This window comes from Falco naumanni, chromosome 10 (assembly GCF_017639655.2).
Source record: "Falco naumanni isolate bFalNau1 chromosome 10, bFalNau1.pat, whole genome shotgun sequence".
NCBI classification, from domain to species: domain Eukaryota; kingdom Metazoa; phylum Chordata; class Aves; order Falconiformes; family Falconidae; genus Falco; species Falco naumanni.
Genome location: NC_054063.1, coordinates 23595909 through 23617643, shown reverse-complemented (window position 1 = coordinate 23617643; position 21735 = coordinate 23595909). Strand labels below are relative to the sequence as shown.

The 21735-nt window shown below is 48.1% G+C and overlaps 1 protein-coding gene across 1 annotated transcript in view; it reads left to right on the top strand.

Moving 5' to 3' along the window:
• Nucleotides 1–9827: 9827 nt before the first annotated feature.
• Nucleotides 9828–21735, top strand: part of COL20A1 (collagen type XX alpha 1 chain) — a 44819-nt gene continuing 32911 nt past the window's right edge. The window contains exons 1-13 of the mRNA XM_040609512.1: nt 9828–9955; nt 10186–10344; nt 11290–11487; nt 12732–12887; nt 13597–13716; nt 13876–14040; nt 15570–15734; nt 17085–17257; nt 17919–18048; nt 18550–18695; nt 20027–20150; nt 20628–20767; nt 21372–21501. Of these exons, the coding sequence (XP_040465446.1) occupies nt 9832–9955; nt 10186–10344; nt 11290–11487; nt 12732–12887; nt 13597–13716; nt 13876–14040; nt 15570–15734; nt 17085–17257; nt 17919–18048; nt 18550–18695; nt 20027–20150; nt 20628–20767; nt 21372–21501 (1930 nt within the window). The 5' untranslated portion in view covers nt 9828–9831. The remainder of the gene's footprint in view (nt 9956–10185; nt 10345–11289; nt 11488–12731; nt 12888–13596; nt 13717–13875; nt 14041–15569; nt 15735–17084; nt 17258–17918; nt 18049–18549; nt 18696–20026; nt 20151–20627; nt 20768–21371; nt 21502–21735) is intronic.

The window sequence follows — 21735 nt, the reverse complement described above, 5'->3', positions numbered from 1 at the left end:
CAGGAGGGTGATTTCTAGCACTCTTGCTTAGGGCAGGTCCCTCAGTGCAGCTCTTTTGGCCACCCACCAAGTCTTTAAAAAAAAACCCAACAAAACCCCATACCAAACAACAACAAAAAATAATTTTGATTTGTGTTAAAGTGGGAGCTGAATTTCTTGGAAAATCTGATGTCAGCTGTATATTAGGTATTGCATTACTGCTGTCTGTCTCTTTTTTTCCCTGGGTAGAAAGGGATGTGTGCTCCCCCAGCACTGGTGCAGAGGTGATCAGACTACTTGGAGCACAGCGTTCCTGGGACATGGTCCAAACAAGATGTTTGCATTGATAATCCACCAGGGTCCTCCCAGCCCCTAAGTGAAACCAGACAGGTTTTTAAGCTGTTTGTCAATATGCTTACAGTTGTTATTGCCAGCTATCCAGTGCACAAGCGAAGCAGCACCCATCTGCCTTTTTGCTTTTTAAATTCTGTTTTGTGTGGCTGTTCGGGGAGGGCCTGGGTGCCTGTGCTGGCTCCAGGGTTCAACCCAGAGCCCTGGGCTTGAACTGAAGTCCAAGCCAGGAGACTGCAGCCTTGTGTGGGCACCTTGGGAAAGGTGGGCCAGAAAGCAACAGCCTGAACATAAGCACTGGAAACAGCTCCAGAGTTTTCTGAGGTAGAAAGGGCATGAATTTTAGCTCTGGATCTGAATTCCCTGCAAGTGAAATACAGGAGATCTGTGCTCTTCCCTTTCTCACCTTCTCTGAGCTTCAAATTGTAGCAAATCTGAGCAACTACTGAAATCCGGTAGGAATTACAGAAGAGATAATTTGTGGTGTTTACATACAGGGCAGCGACAACCTCCTCTCCACAGGGTACCAAATGCTCCATGTTTTGCTTTAATGAGATTTAAGTGCTTCATTTGGGTGTTATCCTTTGTGCTGTATATAGTGATGCTTTTAAATACTTACTAGATTACAAAACAAACCTGCAGTGAACTACCAAATGTTTGTTTATTGTGCAAAATATTTGAAAACTATGATTATGTGGGTTTTTTTTCATCTAACTTTCAAATGTCTCTGTGTTTCCCATCAAATGGCAATTGCAAGTTTCTTGCAGCTCATCCTGTTGCAGTGGGGACTGATGTTGACGATCCCTGGAGATGCAGCTGAAAATTTGCCCTCCATTCGCAATGAGAAATGCCGCTGTCAGTTGTTCCATCCTGGCAGTGAGGACAAAATCTTCCAGGAAAGGTTCTGGCGTGAAGCTGGACGGCTCTTCCAGGCGCTCCCAGGGCCAGGGACCACATACCGGTGGAGGTCATGGCTGTGTCCCACAGCTGGGAAGTCTGCAGCACCATTGAGCTCCAGTTCATGATTCAGCCTCTGGCCTTGCAAAACTTACAGATGTGCTTAATTTCCTTAAACAAATGCAATGCAATTTGCTTTCAGTGCAAACGCTGGGCTCTCAAAAATATTTAATGGGATGTGAATGGGGCTGGACTGACTTCATCCCTGGGAGTCTGACAGTGGGCGGGAGCCACAACTTGTTGCTGCGCTCTAGGAAATCAGTGTGCAGCTTCCCAGACATATATTTAGTATTTAGTTAGCAAAACCACTAAAAAACCACCCCTATTTACTGTTTTTCATAGAAGGAGTCTCTTGCTTTTTGTGCATGCTTTATTTAGCTGCACGTAAGGGCCAAGCAGTGCTCTCTGCTGCGTGGTGAGAGGGAGGTGGGGGAGCCGCTGTCCCTCTCCCCCTGCTCTCCCTCCCCTTCTTTATCCCTCCTGACGTCTGGGAATTGAAATCTCTGATCACGCTGAGGAACAGATGAGGCGCCAGGGCTGCTTCTCCCCCAATTTAAGAATGTAGCTGGATTCATCGCACCTCCCAGGCTGACTCCAGGGAAAACCGTGCCGCTCTGCAGAGGTCTGTGGTTCATTCCTTTTCAGGGCTCGGTTTGCGGGGATGCCGAGGAGGGGCTGTGTGGTTTTGGGGCACGCGTGGGTATTGGAAGAGCTGTGAACTTCTGCAGGGTTTTGCTCTCTGGGAAACTTGGAGCTAGTGCAGCTCAGCCTGGGCAGCGCTGCCGATGCTGCACAGGGCTGGCAGGTCTCATCCTCTTATGGTGAAGTAGCTTCAAGGCTTGCGTTCACTGCAGGTTGGGTCTAAATATTGCTGGGACTGATTTAGCAATTCTTTTGGAGTGATGGCTGTGAGAAATGCAATTTGTTTGATGGTTTGGTTTTTCATTCCTCTGTTTTGTGGTTAACAGTACACAAGTTGCTGGAAATTGTTACTAGAGAGGACAGTACTTGGAGGGGTTTGTTTGCCGTGGCAGCTGTCTGGGTGGGTTTTTCCCACCTGGAGGTGTGGAGTGGGGCTGTACCACCAGCTGTGGGGAGCTGCAAAGGCTCAGCCTAGAAGTGAAACTTGTGCCTTACTTTTTTGAAGCTGCTGCTGGAATAACTGCGAGTTTTTGTTCAATAGTGGCACTGAAACACAGATTTCCAGGAGAAAATAGAAAACAGCTGATGAAGCGGTTTTTTTTTTTTTAGTCTGTTTTAGGTGCTTTAGCTAGCAAAGTACTCAGAGCGTGGGGCAGATCTGCTCCCTGCACTGGCTGCCGTGGGCAGGTGGCTGGTCCCTGCCGCAGGGCTGTCCCGGCTGTGTGGTGACATTGCTCCTGCCAGCCCTCCTGCATGGACGTGGGGATGACCTCTGGGATGAGCAAATCTCCCCGAACTGTGGCAATAATTCACAGTGCCCCCGAACCCCCACTTTTAGTTACACTGATGTAACTATGCAGCAGTTTTTGATTTTTTTTAAATATATATTTTTTTCTTTAATTTAAGCGTTTTAAAATTTCCTGTACAAATAAGGGGATCCCTGACTGCCTTAACCTCCAAATCCCCTCTGAACATGCAGCTGGGGCAAGCGGGAAGTAGTGTGTCATCCCCCCCCGACCCTTTTTCCAGGCCCTGGAAATACTCACCACATGCTGCATGTGTTGCTGGCTCCAAATTCCTTCCTTGGATGAGTAATGGGAGAGAGAGATCAGCATGCTGGAGGCTCCCTGCCCGCCAGCAGGCTGATGTCACTGTGGTCCCCTCAGTCCCAGGGTCCACAGCTCAGCCTGTCTGGCTGGTAGCACCAGTGAGGGCAGAAATGGGTGGGAAGGGACCACAGAGACCCAGGGTGAGGGCTTGGGGTCCAGCAGGCAACCTGTAGAGAAGGAGCTCGGCAAGGTGGGGGAAAGAGAGCTCCTCCAGCCGTGTATCTTCCACCACTTCAAACAGGTGCATTTGTTACTCCTGCTTTACCGCTAGGAAAATGACGGTTGGAGAAGAGGCAAAATAGCGATGGGTTTGCCTCTTGAGCTTGGAAGAAGAGCTGAAGTCCCTGTTCCTTGTTTTAGTCGCAGTAAAGATCCACACCCTGGGGACTTACTGAATTTATATATATATATATATTTAATTATAAATGAAAGGTTAACACTGAACTCGTCCTTACTGGCACATAAGGGTGGGAGCTCCCGGCTGAATCAGACCCTAGTTCAGTGCAGGCTGGAGAAGCCCGTGTATTCCTTTCACTGGGCTTTGCATCCCATATAACCCTGGTTAACATAAAAAGATCATACACAATCCAGTGGTTTTGCCAGAGTTTGACATCCCGTTGGCCAGCAGAGCCACGGGGAAGCTGCAAGGAAATCAAGAGCAGTTTGGTGGCATTGCAAAATGCCACAGATGAACTTTTGGTTTGGGGAATTTTTCAAAAATGCAAACTTTTTGCTGTTGTTTGGTAGACGTACCTCTGCAGCCAGGGCAGGCTTGGCTTTTCTGGAGGTGGCAGTCAGATTCTGAAAACCCACCTGTAAAATGTTTGCTCTTTTTTATAAGCAATGACTTCATTTTATTAGCTGGAAAAAAAGCACAAGTGTTTCCCGTGGCTAAGGGCTTTAGTTACACTGCAGTTGTTCTGTATAACCTGATCTTCAATCAAAAAGATAAATAAATCACAGACTGAGTTAACATCTCCCTGTTATAACTTGCATATTTTTCCATTCATTCTTACAGCATTTAGAACTGATTTAAACCCCAGGAGATCATGGCTGGGTCACTCATGTGCATATTTATTTTTCCTTGAAATTGCTAAAAAGCTGACGTATTTGAAGGGAAATAGGCATTTGCCAGGAGCTTCTAAATACCTGTCCATCACAATGAATAGAAGTGAAATGTCACTGCAGACAGCAGTGGAGGAAACCTGTGTATGGTCTGGTTCTGCCAAAAGCAATAAGGCTGAAATACGTAGCACAAAAATGACAGATGCCAATGATGCGTTGCAAAAGGCCAACAGTGTATGTTTAAAACCTGGCGTCTTGAGACTGAGACGAGGGAGAGGCACTGTTTCCATCAGGGTGGTTCTATGCTGAGCTGACATTTCCAACCCAAACTCAACAAAACTGAAAGCCAGGCCAGCAGAGATAGCTGAAGGTACTGGAGGTCCGTGGGCTGTAGGCTGGCTGGCTGTAGCCAGCCGGTTTTGTCAACGCTGCAGAAGTTACTTCTAAGCCAAACTGACCCTCTGCCATGATTAAGTCTGTAGCTGCATCTGTTTACAGTCTGTTCAGGTGAACAAGTTCAAACAGGACTATCCCAGCAAGTCCTGAATGCAGCTTCTCGGGAACTCCACCGTGAAATAAGAAATAAACCCCTCGGTTCTGAACGGCTGACATATAAACTGACCTACCCCTCCCGCAGCATAACTGCTTTATCACAGCGACTACAGGGTCATTACATCTGTGGTGTAAGGAGTCTGTCTGCCAAAGAATGCTCCTCTGGATGCTTTCCCCCTCATGATCAGTGTGTGCCTTGCGGGGACATGAGAAAGGTGCTGTGCATTTGTATACCTATGTTGATTTTGGTCATGATAATTGGAATTCATTACTTGTATGCTTTAAATGAGAAATTGTTCTGGAATCTATGTCTAGCCAGTGATTCGGCCAGTGTTGCCTGTTTCCACGGTCAGAGCAGAGCCCAGCAGCTGTTGTACCACTGTTGAGCCCATCCTACCGAGGGAGCAGTGCCCATCTCCAGGACCAAGCACACTGAAAGCAAACAAAGCCTACTCCCCATCAGGTTTCTAAACACAGTTTAGTACTAGTCCAAGGCATTGAACAGCTGTACTGGAGAGACCAAGAATATAAAAGAATATCTAGGAATTGTAGGAAAATTCATATGTGCTTCTCCGTCCATCCTTCCAGTGCTGTCGATGTGGCATAGAGCTATAGATCTCAGCTTGTGGTCCCTGAACTAAGAGTGCAAAAATCTGGGTTTTGACATGATGAAATGTAACATTTACTTCTCCTTCCTGATGTTTGCCCTCTTGTAGGTCCTGGTCACTATGCTGATCCACACTTGTTTCTTTTTTGCCTGCCTGCCTGTGGCGAGCCATGTCTGGGGACGAGTAGGCCAAGGTAAGGAGCCCGCCTGCCTTGCTCTGGGCCATTCCCGGTGGCTCGGCTGTCACCTGGGTTCACCCAGCCCCTGCCAGAGCCCTTCCTGCAGCAGTGGCACCGCATGGGAGGGACATTCCCGCTCACACGCAGGATTTCAGGGGGATGCTGTGCGCTGGTGTCTGTTGGTGAAGCTCCAGACAGCCCATTCGCACACACGAAGAGCGATGGGAGGTCAGGGGACCCATGTGGGGGGAGAAGCTCGATCCCTCCCCACCCTGCTAAGCCTGTGCTCATCACTGGCAGCAGCTCAGCGTGCCGCTCCCTCGCACCGGGGCTGCATTTCAGCCTGTGTCAGCAATGAAGGGTGTTTGTGTGATCTGCAAATGGAGCTTGAAATCAGGAAGCAAAAGGGCGTTGCTTCTGTTAGTCACTGCCTTTGTCCTGTGCCTTGAAACTTTGGATGTATCGATGATCTGTGGTGCAACATCTGGAGAAAAAAGCACATAAGGTGCATTCCTCCTGTAACCTATAGCATGCCCATAGTGCCATAAATGAGCAGAAAATACCGACAGCACCTCACCATAGCCTTTCTGGTGTTGGATTGCATCTGTATTCCATTTGAGCCTTCTGTGGAAGCGGTCAGCACAAATGTTTCTAGAGTGGTGATGGCACTTCAGAGTTTGGACAAACGCGTCTCCATGCTGTGTATCTTCCAGACCAGCCTCTGCAGCTAAATCTGGGCTTAACTCCCTATCAGCCGGAGAGCAAGGTCACAGCATCAAACAGTGCACATCCAACACAGGGCAGGGGAACAGTGGAGCTTTCATGGCACCGGGGTTCATTTGCATCCAGCACATAATGGTGCTTTAGAGGATGCTGTCCTCATCTGTCTGGGGACATTCTTGCCTTTTTAGCTTCTGGGCTCCTAGAGTGATTTCTTGAGGAGCTGGACCACACTCGGCCAAAAGAAGACAGCTTCATGTTTAATCTAAGTATGAATTCCCCTTATTGTTCAATGATCTTTTACCATTTCTTTTAGGCATGATTCTGGGATTTGATTTTGCCCCTCACCCTTCTTCCCCACGTTTTCTTTCTTCCCCTTCGGATTTGCCAGGGGTTAGATGTGAATCTCAGCTTTGTTTCCCCAAAATAGTTATCTGCTTGTTGGGCAGCCTGCAGGAAGTTTCTGCAAGGAAAGGTTAAGGCACAGATGTTGGGCTGAGATTAGCAAGTCCTCACTGCCAACTCTCACTGCTTTCCTGGGCTGTGACTTCAGGGCAAAGATGTCAGGGGACGTCTGGACATCATGTAAAACCAGATTAGGGACCTGAGGAGTCCTGAGCAACACAGTTTGCCAGCACTTAGCCAGACACTCCAGGTCACCCTAAGCTTTTTTGGTGAGTAATGGTAAAGGGAAAGAGATTGGTAGCAACTACAAATGACGGGGGCATTTGAGTGCAGATGCTTCTCGTGCACAGGCGAAGAACACACTCACTCATTGCAAATTAGGGCAGCCTGCTGGAAAGGCAGCTATAGGTACAGTGTCAGGAAGGAGGGGAAATAAATCTGCTGAGTTGCCATCCTATATCCAGTCAAGCGAAAAAGTGTCATATGGTGACATCTGCACGACAGTACAGCTATGTTTTACCAAGGAATCATTGATTCAAATAGTGACACATGAGTTCAGACATCTAGCTGGGGTTTAAAAGATATCTGTGAAATCTGGAGATGATAAGAGAATGTGCTCTTTCTTCTTTTTACTTCCTTGTCTGATACTATTTTTTTCCTCAGGATCTGTCATTTAGTTTTCTGCTCCCTGCAGCAAACTGATACAAGCTGGTACCCATGAGCGGTGCTGCCAGGAACAGTTATTTACACTTTATCAGGTTTTCTTTCTTTTTATTCTTTTTTTTTAATTTTTTTTATTTAATTTTTTTTTTTTTCATTCTAAAGCCAACTGGTCCTTGGAGCTGCCTCTGAAATGGTCTTTCTGCAGAAGTATGGGATCCATCAGCTGGGGAATGTCTATTTCTCAGCAGCCCAAGTCCACTGAGGAGCTTCACTGAGCCCTTTGGGCTGTTTTCTGCCCTCCCATTTCAGATGTTGGCACTAAACACACTTGCTGAAACAGAACAGTCTGCATGACATCTTCCAGGAGAGTCCTCCAAGATGCGAGGGGTGCAGAGAAAGCCTTCACCAATACGGGCAGGCTGTTTTCCCTGTTTGCAGCAATGTATATGGAGGTTTCATTTGAGCAGCTGAGAAACTCCTGTTCATGTAGGGTGGAGGCTGCAGGTTTGCAGTGACCTGTGGAGGGTTTCCTGGCAGAGGTGCTGGGGGACTGCAGGAGCTGCTGTGCAGCATCAGGGGGTGCTGAGGACTTGCATGAGATGGTGAAGGTTTCCTCTACACTGCAACCATTCCCGTGTCTGGAGAGGAGGTGGCATCTGTGGTGTCTGGTGGGTGCATGTATGGAGGGAAGAACTGCGTCCATAACAGCACGGATCATCTTCTCCTCTCCAGGGTCAGGCCGGCTTAAACTCACTGTCCTTTCAGAAGACAGGCTCCAAATGAAATGGAAAGAGACAGAAGGGAACATCAATGGCTATAAAGTTCGGGTGAAGCCCATGGCAGGTATGTGCTGGTGCGCTGGACAACAGAACCAGCAGAGGTTTACGTATGAGTGAGGGACTGAGCTCCACGTTGTGACTGGTGGACAACAGGACTTTGGTGAGAGCATTACTTAGAACTTAAGGTGACAGGGATAAGGCAGAGAAAATTATCCACTGGTTGTTCTGCTTGCAAGTGATTACCTAGGTCAAAACTTTCCATCGAGCTGTACACACAGTGCAGACAAGAAGTCTTTCAGGTCACCAGGAGAGCAGTCTGTAGTGCCACATCGCTGCAGGCACAGTCCCCCTGTCACTTGCTCACAAGAGATGGAATCCAGCTCTCATTATCCTACGGGAAAGGCTTAGCCAGAGAATGTTGCTCTTTGGAATTGCGTGAGAAAAAAGATGAGGAAAGGTTCATTGTCTGGTTCTTCTGTGGGAGCTCCCAGCTCTTCCCCCACCAGCAGGAACATGGGAGCGGAATTCCTTGACCCCATGTGTGGCAGAGCCTAGCCCCCTTAGCTCCCTACCCCAGCCCAGCTACAGCTCTCCCTGACTTTTGACATTGAACCTGGTGGTGTTGGAAGGACATGATGTCCCTTGGTGGGGAGCGATGGTTGGAGGCAACCTTAGCCCTGGCTGGCATTTGGGTTTCAGTCTCTGCTGCTCTCCCAGCAAGCCGGAGAAGGGAGCTGCCAGGCAAGAGTGCGTGCGGCACAGCTCTTGTGATCGTCCACCCGCTTTTAGCTTAGCCCCCACCTGTTTCCCGAGCTGGAGCAGGAGGTTTCTCATTCCTTCCCTGCCCTGCTCCTCCCCTGGTCTCAGCTCAGTAGAGCCATGAGCATCCCGGGAATGCAGGGAATCCCCGCCAGCACGCCCTGCACGTGCCTGAGGCTTTCCCTCTTAGCAGGCTGGGAGCTCCATCTCCAGCCCTAGGCATGAGCTTAGGGATGCCGGGGTCAGAAACACATCCGTCTCCATAATTTCAAGCCTGTAGACCTTTCCTAATCAGAGGGGTTTAGGAGCTGGTTTGCCTCTCTCCGTTCTGTGCAGTGCAGAGAGCACAGTGCAGCAACTGGCTGCTGCTTTGCAGAGCTGCCTCGCTCCACCTGCTCACTGCAGTGCCAGTGCAGAAATCACCCAGTTCTTGGCTGGTCAAGGCATCACAGACCCAGGGCAGGTCCCAACACCGTGGGACGTGGCTGGAGGGGTCTGGAGGCAGTGCTGACCCCAGAAATGAGCTGTCTCTCCCCAGAGAGCAGCTGCCCTTGGAGAGGGACAGGGCTTGCAGAGACAGCACAGCAAGAGTGGCTGGGATGAGTCCCGCGTGCCAGTGATGATCCCAGAGACACCAAGCCACTGCCTCATTTTGTCACGTATGACCTCAAGCACATCAGTTGGTTGGATGTTTTTATAAGCAGTATTTACTAACAATTGCCAAGTCTTTATCCTCTGAAGACTGGCTGACTTTCCACTCAGCAACTCCTTGAGAAGTTGGTGAGAGCTGCACTAATGCTGGGCGCAAACTGGTTTTCCATTTTGGGCATGTATCAGGGATTTAAAAAAAATATATATCCTAAACGTTCTCAACGTTGGATCAGGAAAAAAAGTGAAAATCAGAGATCCACAAAATTTAAAAAAAGAAATGAGTTGACTGAGGTCCCTAGGCAGACATTCCCTGCATTTCAGCGGTGCTTTTGCTACTGTCAGCTTAAATTTAAGCTCTAACAGGCTCTGAACTGTGGCTTCATCCCACCTCAGGGGACTCGGAGCAAGAAGTCATGCTGAAAACCAAGACTCCCAAAGCCACAGTGGGGGGGCTGAGCCCTACCAAGGAATATACACTGCAGGTCTACGTGCTCAACGGTTCCCAGGAAGCCCTGTTTGCCAAGAGGAAATTTGTGAGTAAGTAGTGTGTGTTATGTTTTACCATTCAGAGACCTCCTAAGGCTCTTGGAGATGTGGCTCCTCGGAGTTCTGGCATATGCCCTGCAGGCTCTGCGGCAATCACAGAGCCTGCTACTATTTTCATTGGAAGGTTTGAAAGGGTGATGGTGAAGACCCAGGGGAGGAAGGATGGACTGTGACTCACAGACCTGTCTAGATGACTTTCTCTGTTTTTGGTCTTCCTACAGTAGAGGAACTAAAAAATGCATCCCAGACTAGAAATAATCGAAGAAACTCAGGAGCTGCATCAGGAAAGAATCTCACCTCTTGGGGGAACTCAACAGCTGAGCACAGTGGGGTGGCAGAGGCCACCCCACCACCCCTGAACGCCCTCTTGACACAGCCAGGTGGGTGCAGTGACTGCCCTGGAGTCACGTTGGGTTGATTTTGAGCTGTGGTCTCTTCCATGCTCCCGTGGTTGGAGCATTAAGCACAGCTGTCCCTAAAACGACTCCCACCCTCTCCCTGCTCCCCTCATCAGGGCCGTTCCCTCAGTGAGGCATGCTAGCCCAGTCTCAGTGCTTGCTTGCAGTTCTTGACTACAAAAACACAGTGAGCAACCTAAACATACTTGCCCCTCCTGCCAGTCAACCTGAAATAGCACATCCGTGCATTCCCAGGGCTAACAGGTATTCAGATTCAGCAGGTACAGTCAACTGAGAGCCAATCCTTCCAGAACCAGCTGAGCACTGGGGTTAATGATGCTTGACCTCCTCGGCTTGGTGTGCCAAGGCTGGCTGCAGAGAGTCTGCCAGAAGGTGTGAGCCCTCCCCTATGGCTGAGGACTGTATATAACTGCATAGATTCTCACGTATCTGGCAACAAGGTTTGCATGAGTTCAAAAGGCAGTTACGTGTGCTGATGGAAGAAAGATCCATCAGGGCCATATTGCAAAAAGGCTTGCACTAGCTCAGGGTGTTTCCGAGTCACAGATTGCTGAGGTCTGGAGAGTACAGTGGGTAACAGGTGTCACGGTATGTGTTCCCAGATTTGTATTTTATAAACATTCATTATATTTCATCATTAAAGATAATGGGAAGGACAAATTTTTGATGTGACCCACTACTAACATTATTATTAACTCATGAGCCCGCATGCAGCCCTCTCAGAGAAGCATGAATGAAGATTGTCTCCTTCTTCTAACTACTGCTTTGCATAAAGCTTGTAGGACTTTTATCCTCCCTGAGCCCCCTGTACTTCTGTCAAATGTGGCTTAAATCAGTTGACGAGCAGAGCAGGTTGCATGGGATGACACAGCTAGGGACAAGGGGATTTTTCTCTTTGGAGCACAGCAAAGGACAGAGCTGAAACAAAAAGGCAGAAGGGGAACCAGCCAAAGGCCTCAGGAGAAACAAGAAACCAGCCCGGTGTGGAGGCCAGTGTGACAGAAGCAACACCAACAACCATGAAATCGTCCCAGCGCACTCCTGGAAATTCAGAGCGACAATCTCTAGGAAAAGAAAAAGCGACAAAGGATTCACTGAGGCGAGGTGAGAGGGCTTTCAGACATGTCTTGCTGCTTCTTCCCTACTGTTTTCCCTAACACTTGTTGAATACAAGCTTTCCATCCCACCTGTCACCAAGATTTTCAGGAGTACAGCGCTGCTGATAGTGCTTTCCATTGCTAGGCTGCACTTTGGGGAACTGTCAAGGATCACTGGAGAGATCTGGAGTTCTGTAGAACATCACTGATTTTAAGGCAAACTGAAGCTAGGCCAAAAATTCCTTCCAGATGATGCAACTTATCACATTCCCACTATTCTCTCTTCATGTTGCCACCCCCTCCTGCTTCAGACAGATCCATGTAAGAGTTTGTATTCTTGAACAGACCCCTTCCACCCATGGGCCTTTCCAAGCCTTCAGAAGGGGAGGAGAGCATCAGTGATGTTCATTATTCAACCTGCTCCACCTTCTGGACTTGTTCTTCATGTTTCATAGATAACTGATCCACCATGGTCCTTCAGATTCGTCAGTTGAGACTATGGCAGGGCAGGTGGCTCTCAGAACTGTTGAAATGGCGGGAATGAGATTGGCAAGAGCATCCTCTTTTGGTCCCTTGAGACCAGCAGGAATCCGTGACTGTGAAAAGAGATAGGGTAGTAACTTCTCTGAGTCCACTGAATCTTGATGGGTTACCTATTTCCTTCCACCAAAGATGGAAAATCCCCCATCTGAAAAATATTCAAGGAAGATGCATTCAGTGAGCAACATGTCCCATCTTATCCTCTGTTAAGCTGCAGGCCTGGGGTGGGGAGAAAGGCAGGGCTTGAGTATCTGTGATCCCAGCAGGTTTTTACAGAGAGATTGGATTTAATATAAAGCCATGAAATAATTAGAGCCCACAGGGGATCTCGTGATGGAACGGAATTAAGCAATCACCTGCAATTCTTGGAGACATAGGCTAAATACAAGGGAAGGTCTGGGCTGGGGCTGAGATGTAATGGAGCTGACAGCTTGCAGAGAGTGGTGCTTGGGTTAGGTAGAGCCTCCTGACAGCTTTAACCCGTTCTTTGCAGAAATGCAGCTGTGCACCACTCAGTTTCTTGGTACTGAGAGGGGTTATCCTTAGCCATGTGGTTTTCCCAAGGTGCTGGGATGCATCAGGCTGGCAGATGGTCCAATTTACCATCCAGACAAGTCCTTACACTGCAGATTTGCTTTTTGTCTTAAAACTGAAGCAGTTTGTCCTCCTTTACAATTGGTTTTCTCAATATGAGACCTTTCCCCCCTCCAGGTTCCCAGTTCCAGTGTGACACATCTGCGATGATTGATATTGTCCTGCTTGTGGATGGATCCTGGAGCATCGGACGCAGCAATTTCAAGCTGATTAAGGAGTTCCTGAGCAATTTGATTTCCCCATTCAGTATTGACCAAGACAAGATAAGAGTAGGTAGGACACTTTGCTGTTTCCTGACCTTGGGAAGCCCGTGTTTCAAGGGGTCATGGTCTCTCTTCCTGTGGTTATGTGCTCCTCTGAGGAGCTTTTATTCCTTTAGAGTGCGGTCCGTGCTCGCTGTTCGTGACAGCTTTGCCCATCTGGTAGCACGCTCTGGCCTCTAGTGGCTGTAAGCAACAGCTGCACAGCCAACAGCGGCGACGGCTTCTGTGGATGCCGAGATATTTGGGATCTGCTGCCTGCCTCTGAGGAGATGCTCGGCCTCCGCAGCAGGTGCAGGCAGATGCAGTGGCAAAGCTGCACTGGAGCTGCTCTGAGCTCAGCTCAGAATGGTGCTGCTGCCGGTTCTGAGTGGTGCTGATACTGGCCAGGCTGTATGTGAAAAAGGACAGCATAAATCCTCCCACCTCCTTGTAGCCAACCGGTCTGACCCCAATTAACATTGAGACCTTATCAAATAGTTCAGAGCATCATCACAGGGTAAGTACCACTGTACGAGTGGGGTCTGGGGCATCATCTTGCTGCCTGCATGACAAGGACCATGCAGAGAAGTGGACTTAGAAGCCAAATCTGCTCACCTCCTCTCCCTTTCATTATTTTGTGCCATCCTCCCATGGCAAGCCTGACACTGCCTCCCCAAAGGGTTTCTGCCCTTGCAGCTTACCTTGGCTTGCATGATGCTGATCGCTCTTGTCTTCCCCAGGGCTGTCCCAGTACAGCAGTGATCCCCGCACGGAGTGGGATCTGAGCGCTTACTCTACGAGGGACCAGGTGCTGGAAGCCGTGAGGAGTTTGAGGTACAAGGGCGGCAACACCTTTACAGGTAACTCCATCTTGCAGGTGTCTGTTAAAATACCTGTTTGGCTGCAGCGGGGGAAGCTGTTCCCATGGGATGACGTCTCCGTGGGGGCAGAGACAAGAGTAAAGGCGGTGGGGTTGTCTGCGAGGCTGTAGCACAGCCCCCATCTCTGCTCCTCTCCAGGTCTGGCTCTCACCCACGTCCTGGAGCAGAATCTGAAACCGGCTGCTGGTGCCCGGCTGGAGGCTGAGAAGTTGGTAATACTCCTGACTGATGGAAAATCCCAGGATGATGCCAACCTGGCTGCTCAGACCTTGAAAAACCTGGGCATAGAGATATTTGCCATTGGTAAGATCACAGCCATTGACAAGCTGTAGGACAAAGCCAACCTACTTTTGATCTTCACATTGAAGGTTATGTTTCCTCAACTTTCATAGAAGCATCTTGAAGCTGAAAAACTGAGGTAGTGGGTAAGACCTCATTGCTTTGTGACTAGGATGGAAATTAACTCTTTATTCAGCACAGGCAGTGTCTTAAAAGGGTATTTTGTTTCTTTAGCAAAAACATTCATTCACACGAGAGATTTCACAGCTTCCGTCTATAAGACATTTGTGAGCCTCAGAGACCTGTGCCATCAGAACAATATTCTCAGCTGTGGAATTAGGCAAGAGAACATTGTATTGGGGAGGGCAGGAGACCTTCTTTGTAATTACTGCCTCTCACAACTTTCCATTTCTCTGAATAATAACATTGCCTGTTCTTCACTATCCAGTGGCAATAATGAAACACAAAATGGCCTTGAGCAGCAATGTCCTTGATAACTACACGGCTCTGCTAGAGACTAATACACGAGCAATAAAAGTTGCATAGAAAACTCTCCTAACATTGCGGTCCCCAAAACTTTAAGTGCTAATTTATGTTGGGAACACATGAGCAAGGTTTTATTGTGTAGGGTTATGTAGCTAAGTGGCTGGCACTGTGATTCCTCCCATGGATGTGTGCTGTGCAGCACAACAGGCTGACAGCTGTGTGCCTGAAATTGCTGGGAGAGCTGGTCCTGGCTGGGGTCTTTGCCTTTCCTCTCTGGTTAGAGAAAGATCATCCTGTTTGGTCTTTAGACATCAGGGCCTGAGTGTTAATCTCAATAGCACCTTGGTTCTCCCTGCAGAGCAAGAGGGAGGGAGGCTCGCAAAGCTGTTGGGGTAGAGGTCTTGGACCTGAGCAACCAGGTGGGATCCCTGCCTGGCGATGGTGCTGCTTGGGCAATGTTAGGGCAGCCCTGAGCCTAGCACTGGGAAGCAAAATAGGTTGTGTGCTGTGGAGCTTGCTCTGCAGAGGGTTAACGAGGGGATGGAGGATGCTCTGTGATGGTGAAGTTCTGCTAAATAAACGGTCTGCTTCTTGCTCATCCCTGACTCTCCTGAAATGCAATGTGATGTTCTGATGAATAATAGACTCTCTGTGGGGAGTGCTGGCACCTCATAAATGCAAAATGGTTGTTTATTCATTCCTTCCTTCCCCCATTTATGCAACTGCCTCTTAGGGTGAAAATTATTTGCCTTCCTGGTAGCAAAGCCTGCGAGCATGAGGAGGCAGAGAAACAGAACGAGGACTCACTGGACTGTCTCCAGGCCACTAAAGACATTCTTAGCCCACGAAGTTGAAAGCCCTTCCCAGGCTGGACTGAGGCTGTGGCTGCAGGAAAGCCCAAGGTCATTCTCAGACACCAGCCCCCTACTGGAATGACTGGGAGGCTCTGCCTGGAGAGCAGGATGACGATGGACCCGTCCTGCCCATGAACGAACACCACAGAGGCAGGAGGCAGGAGCTGCTCTCCCTGGGGAGTTTTTCACTCTTGTTCTCTGCTGTGGTTGCAGGGGTGAAGAACGCGGATGAGGCAGAGCTGAAGCAGGTGGCCTCGGAGCCGCTGGAGCTCACTGTGTATAACGTGCTGGATTTCCCGCTGCTGAGCTCTCTGGTTGGCAGGCTCACCCAGGTCCTGTGCACCAGGATCAAAGAGAAGAGCAACAAGGAAAACACAGGTGAAGTGAAACCTCAGGGAGGGCTGAGCTTCCTTCTGCTCGCCATGCACTTTCCTTGCCATCAGGACTGACCCTTTCTCATACCTTTCCTTCTATGAGCTCCACCACCTCACTCTCCTCCTCCAGTGCTGACCTCCTTGCTCAGCCCTCTTTCTGCCCGACAGTGGTCCTTGCCCTGTCAACAAGTTGGCCAGTTTCTCCTGTCATCATTGTCTTCTACAAGACCCTCTGGATGCAGTTCTGCTCTCACTCCACTGCAGACTCCCTGCTGTCTCTAACAAGTCACAGAGAGATGTTACCTGTAGATGTTTGCATTCTGATGCTCTTGGTTTAGTTACTTGCTTCCAGCCTGTGAGCCAATACAGGCAGCAGCCCTTCCTACCAGGGGTCTGGATAACTCTTAATGGACATCATCACCTAATGACAATAACTACCATAGCAAGGAAGAGGGGATGTCTTTCCCCTCTTCCATTATCATATAGATATATATGATAAATGCATTGTAACCGTCTTTTCTGAGTTTCTTCCGACCAAAAGGATGCAGAAAAAGAGCTAATTTGAGAATGCATTAGGGAGAGTGTACAGAAGAAACATTGGAGGTAGGAAGAGGAGATGATAAAATGCCTAAGCACATTATTTTTCTCCACACTTTATTTTAAATGATGGATCTCCAAGATACTTTCAAGTTAAAACCAAACAGCCTATTTCTTTCCTTTGCTGGAGTGCAGCTTGTATGATGAACAAGAGAGTAAAGAACCACTCCAGATGTTAGCTTAGATCCTCAGGAGGAATATCGTGCACATATTTCCAACATATTTCCGTTTCTCTCTGCTCAAAGATTGGCCTAAGGAGAAGGGGAAAATCCAACTTTCAAGCATACTTTTATTTTAATGCTGTGGAGAACAATTCGTATAAATAAATTGATTACTCCTTATTAATTTGTACTTGTTTGATATAATTAGACATTTTTCAAAGGTGCAGATTAGGCTGAAGAAAGATGAGCTGCTCAGAAAAGAAACCAAAATAACTTCTGCTTGTTCATTTTGACAGATTTTTGTGACTGAGTGAAGCTAGGTCATCTTTTGGATACATGCAAAAATGCAGATTTGTGTTGAAAAAATATTCCCAGCACCTTGCAAAATATACAGCCTGTTCTCTATGGAGTATTTATGTTCTCTGTATGCCCAGTTCTAAAATATTTGTTTCAGAGTAGTTTGGACGGTTTCTATACTCTATAGGGAAGGAGATTGTAACTTCATTTGAAAAATGTCGCTCATATTTATGAGCTGGAAAGTACATTTGGTGTGAGAAGTTTGAATGTAGGAAAGTAACTGTGTTTTTAATTCCTAGGCAGCGCTGTGACAGATATCCCTGCGAACACAGGTCCCCAGCTGAGCCCAACTGACCTTAAAATATCAGCTGTGACCTCTAAGAGCATGCACTTGACCTGGAGTCCTCCTGTGAGACCACCAAAGAAATACCGCATTGTGTATTATCCATCGAAGGGTGGTGTCCCCAAAGAGGTGAGAGACCTTTCCCTGGTCGTCTGGGGCTGCAGCATCTTCCAGGTGGTGGCTGGGAATTTAAGTAGGCTTGAGGAGAGAAAAAGATGAGGTAGAGGTACAGTTCTTGTGGGATATCAGCTAAAGCCAGGGATGAAATTAAATGCACAAGTGTAAATGTGATCAGCTGATAGGATGAAAAGACAGAAGAAGAAATGGGATAAACATCAGCTTGCCAGAAACACTGGAAGCCATGCTGCATCAGTTTTTCGCTTTTGCAGTGCTATTCCCTCCCTAAAGCATCTGTTTTGACTCAAAAAGGATGCTCGGGTACACAGAGCTGTCCAAGGATGCTCATCTGGGATGGATATGACTTAGAAAAGCAAATCCAGATTCTTGATGGATTTCCACTGATTTCAGTGAGAGCATGATTAGGGTCTTGTGCTTGGTATTTGCACAGACCCCAGCCTTAGAGGAGAACAGGAATGCTTATTGCCTCTTACCTCTCTATTTTGGGGAGATGCTAGCTTGCACAAAACGCAGAGGACAACTGGACTTCATGTTTCTGGGCACAGATCTGCCACAAAGAAGCCATGCTTGCTAGGGAAGGGCAATTCAGCCATTCCTTTGCTAAGGGGTGGCTAGCATCTCCCTGCCGTGACAGCACTTTTTGTGCTTTCAGGTGGTTTTAGATGGAGCAGTCTCCTCTCTGCAGCTCTCCAATTTGACCTCGCACACGGAGTATCTGGTCTCAGTGTTTCCTATTTATGACACAGCTGTTGGGGATGGGCTGAGAGGCGTCACCTCCACATGTAAGTCGTGAGTAGAGAGAATTATGCCAATGCATGGTTATAATAGGTAAACTAATCTTGTTCTTTGCAACCATCTCAGACTGGAGCCTGACATTGTATTTTTCACCCTTCCTCAAGTTCAGTCTGTTTACAGCTATATCCATCTGTGAAGATGTTCAGAACTTGACCAGACAAGACCCTGAGCAACCTGCTCTTTGAGCTGCAGGTTGAACAGAGACCTTCAGGGTCCCTTTCCACCTATGTAATTCTGCAAAGTAGACCACTGACATGCCATTAACACACTGTGCTAGAAATATCTTACAGCCCTTTGCTGTTTTTTTATCCTTGGGCTCCAAAGGAGTTAAAACTCTTCTCTGTGAAGTGGTGGCTCCACAGTGTTAGATGTGAGCTAGATGCCCACCAGCTTGCAGTAGCTGATGCAAAGCCAGGTGTCCTCTGGGGTTTGAGCTGTTGCAGACATCATACGCTGAAGAGATCTTTCTGCCTTGTTTTTCCTTTCAGTGCCTTTGTCTTCCCCTCGGTCCCTGCGCGTCTCTGAGCTGAGCCACAACAGTATCAGGCTGAGCTGGAAGGCAGCCCAGGGAGCCACGCAGTACCTGGTGCTCTGCTCCGCAGCACCCAATGGAGCAGAGGACTATACAACAGAGGTAAAGTTCATGGGAATAAAGATAATATCATTTTTTCTCTGTGTGGGCTGAGTTTAGTTCTAGCTCTAACCTTTGTGAATTGGTATTGTGTGTTTAAAAAAAAAAGAAGTGTCAACATTATTGCCAGTGACATCTTTCATGGAAGATTATTTTTTTTATACCATATCTCAAAGCGATTTATAACCGTGAAGGTTTCACGTGGGCAATTAAGGCATAGGGAGAAAACTCATTGCTTCATGGGGCCCTGGAAATCCAGGCACTGAACTCATATCTTTGCAGCCCCAGGTATAATTGCTGTATCCTTGAGGCTGTACATAAATGTCTTCACTGTGTTCATCTTAAACTGTTAATGGAATCTTTGTTAGGGCTGTTTTTGTTGACCTCGAAAAACAAACTGACGACACCGCATAAGAATGAAACAATGTTTGATGAATGGAAAATCCTTAAAAACACCTAAGAACCTTTTTTCATGTGTGCGTTTTAATGAGATATCTGGAGTACTTGTAGGCTGAGGAAATTAATTAAAAAGAAAAAAAAGGCAGAGGCGGGGTGTGGGGTGTGGGAACATGTATTGCCTCTGTGTCTCAGATTCCCCCCCTGAATGCCCAGCAACAGCAGCAATTGCAGGATCGTTCTTAAAACAGGGCAATTCATGTTTATACTCTGCTTTCAGTGCATAATTGTGTGGGTTTTTTTAAGATTCAGAACATTTGAAGAGAGACCAACATACAAAGTTGTATTTTAGCATATTAAAACATTTCGGCAGTTACCTGACCTACCCACTGTAAGAGTGCAATGCTCCAGGGCCACAGGATATCCACAAAACCGGCATTAAAATGTTCCCAGGCTTTTATACAACTGTGGTCCATTGCGTGCAGACTCCTGAAGGTCTCTGGGTGTTTCTGCAGTGAGCAGACTGAAGGAGGAGAGCTGTGGCTGTGCTGCGTTAGGGGCAGGTGGCAGCAAGCCGGCTGCGATGGGCAGGCAGCTCTTCTGAGGGAGCTTTCCATGTGTCCGAGTAAAGTGGGGTCACACCTCGCGTGCCCCCCGATCCAACCCAGAACAGCAGCAGCATTTCTGTATAAGAGACTTACACCTCTGCAGACCAGGGTAGCAGAAGGTGATGAGTACCTGGCTGTCCCCTGAGAAGAAAGGAAGAGCACTGACTGCTGCAGAGCACCTACCCAAGTGGTGACATCCCAAAGGAGACAAGTCCCCTTAGCGTAACCAAAGGGTCCTTGGCCTGTGTCTCTGTACAGTCTTGTCCTGTTGAGTGCACTGGCAGGTACCCTGGAGCTGAAGGCTACCCCAAACTATCTCTCTGTTGACAGGTGAAGGTGGTCCAGCCTGAGGTCCTGCTGGATGGGCTGTCACCCAGCACGGAGTACTCTGTCGCAGTGTACGCGATGTACGGGGAAGATGCGAGTGATCCAGCCAGCATCCAGGAAACCACCCGTAAGTGCTGCTGCTGCTTACTGAGTTGTTACTAAACACTTAAGGCAGGAGAGACTTGTTCAGTGAGGTGCTTCCCATATTGTGCGTGTAGCTTGTAAACACCCTGTCTCTTCCCTGCCTGATCTTAAGCGAATATTTGTCCCTGAGGGGATCTCTAATTATGTGGTGAGCTGTGAAAAAGGAGTGATCTTCCCCTGGTAAAAAAGGACTTCTGAAAGAGCTGTTCCCTCAGACCTTTGTTGTTGGGGGATAAAAAGGGTAATTATTTGGCTATTTCTTCACCCAAAGCCCAGGTAGGCTTTGATGACCTCCTAGAGGCAAGTATGGTAGTGGTACAAAGAGAATATCTTCCCAGCATGGTGAATGAGTCTCTGGGTTCAAGGTGGGGGTCATCTAAGAGCAGCAGGAGGCAAATGGTGGCATTGCCATTGTGCAGCCTGTGAAAGCTTGGAGTGCTGTCACTAACTGTTGTTGCAGTGGCCTTGAGTCCTCCCAGATACCTGAGCTTCTCCGAGCTCAGCCATGCATCTGTTCGAGTCAGCTGGGAAGCTGCGTCTTCAGCCGTGAAAGCTCACCACCTCACCTACGTTTCTAGCAGGGGCAGCAACACTGGGGAGGTGAGTCTTCAAGGGGTTGGTGGAAGGAAAAGAAACTTGGAAGGTCAGGCACTGCCTTGTTTTCCTTCAGCTGCACGGTTTAGGGAGACCTTATCCGCTGGTATTGTTTTAGCTCTGCTTTTGATGCAGTTGCTACCCAATGTGCTAAACCCTCTGCAGCTGTACCCATGCTTCTCTTCAAACCATAGCATAGTTTGGGTTGGAAGGGACCTTTAAAGGTCATCTAGTCCAGCTCCCCTGCAATGAGCAGGGACATCTTCAACTAGATCAGGTTGCTCAGAGACCCGTCCCACCTGACCTGATGTTTCCAGGGATGGGGCATTGACCACCTCTCTGGGCACCCTGTGCCAGTGTCTCACCACCCTTATTGTAAAAAATTTCTTCCTTATATCTAGTCTGAATCAAGCCTCTTTTAGTTTAAAAACATCACCCCTTGTCCTATAGCTACAGGCCCTTGTAAAAAGTGTGTCCCCATCTTTCCTAGAAACCCCATGTAAGTATCGAAAGGCTGCAGTAAGGTCTCCCTGGAGCCTTCTCTTCTCCAGGCTGAACAACCGCAACTCTCAGCCCTTCTGACAACACTCACACAACTCCTCCACTGCAGGTGGAGGTTCCTGGCACTGCAACATCCACTGTCCTGAGACCTTTGTCTTCCCTCACCCAATACTTCATCAGTGTCAGATCTACGTATGATGAAGGGGACTCCTTTCCAATTACCGGCAACGTTACCACCTGTAAGTAGGGAATGAAAATGCTTTTGGTCCCAGTACAAGGTGACAAAATTGATGTGTGTCTGAACTGGGATGTTTTGAGGACTGGTCCCAACAGCTCACAACCCAAGCCCTTGCATAAAACCCGAATGACTATTGTTTTGTGTGTGTGGAGTATGTTCAACTGTGTTCTGTTGAAAATGAGGTGGAAGGAATAAAGAAAGGAATCAAATGAAGAAAAAGCATGATGTATCACCA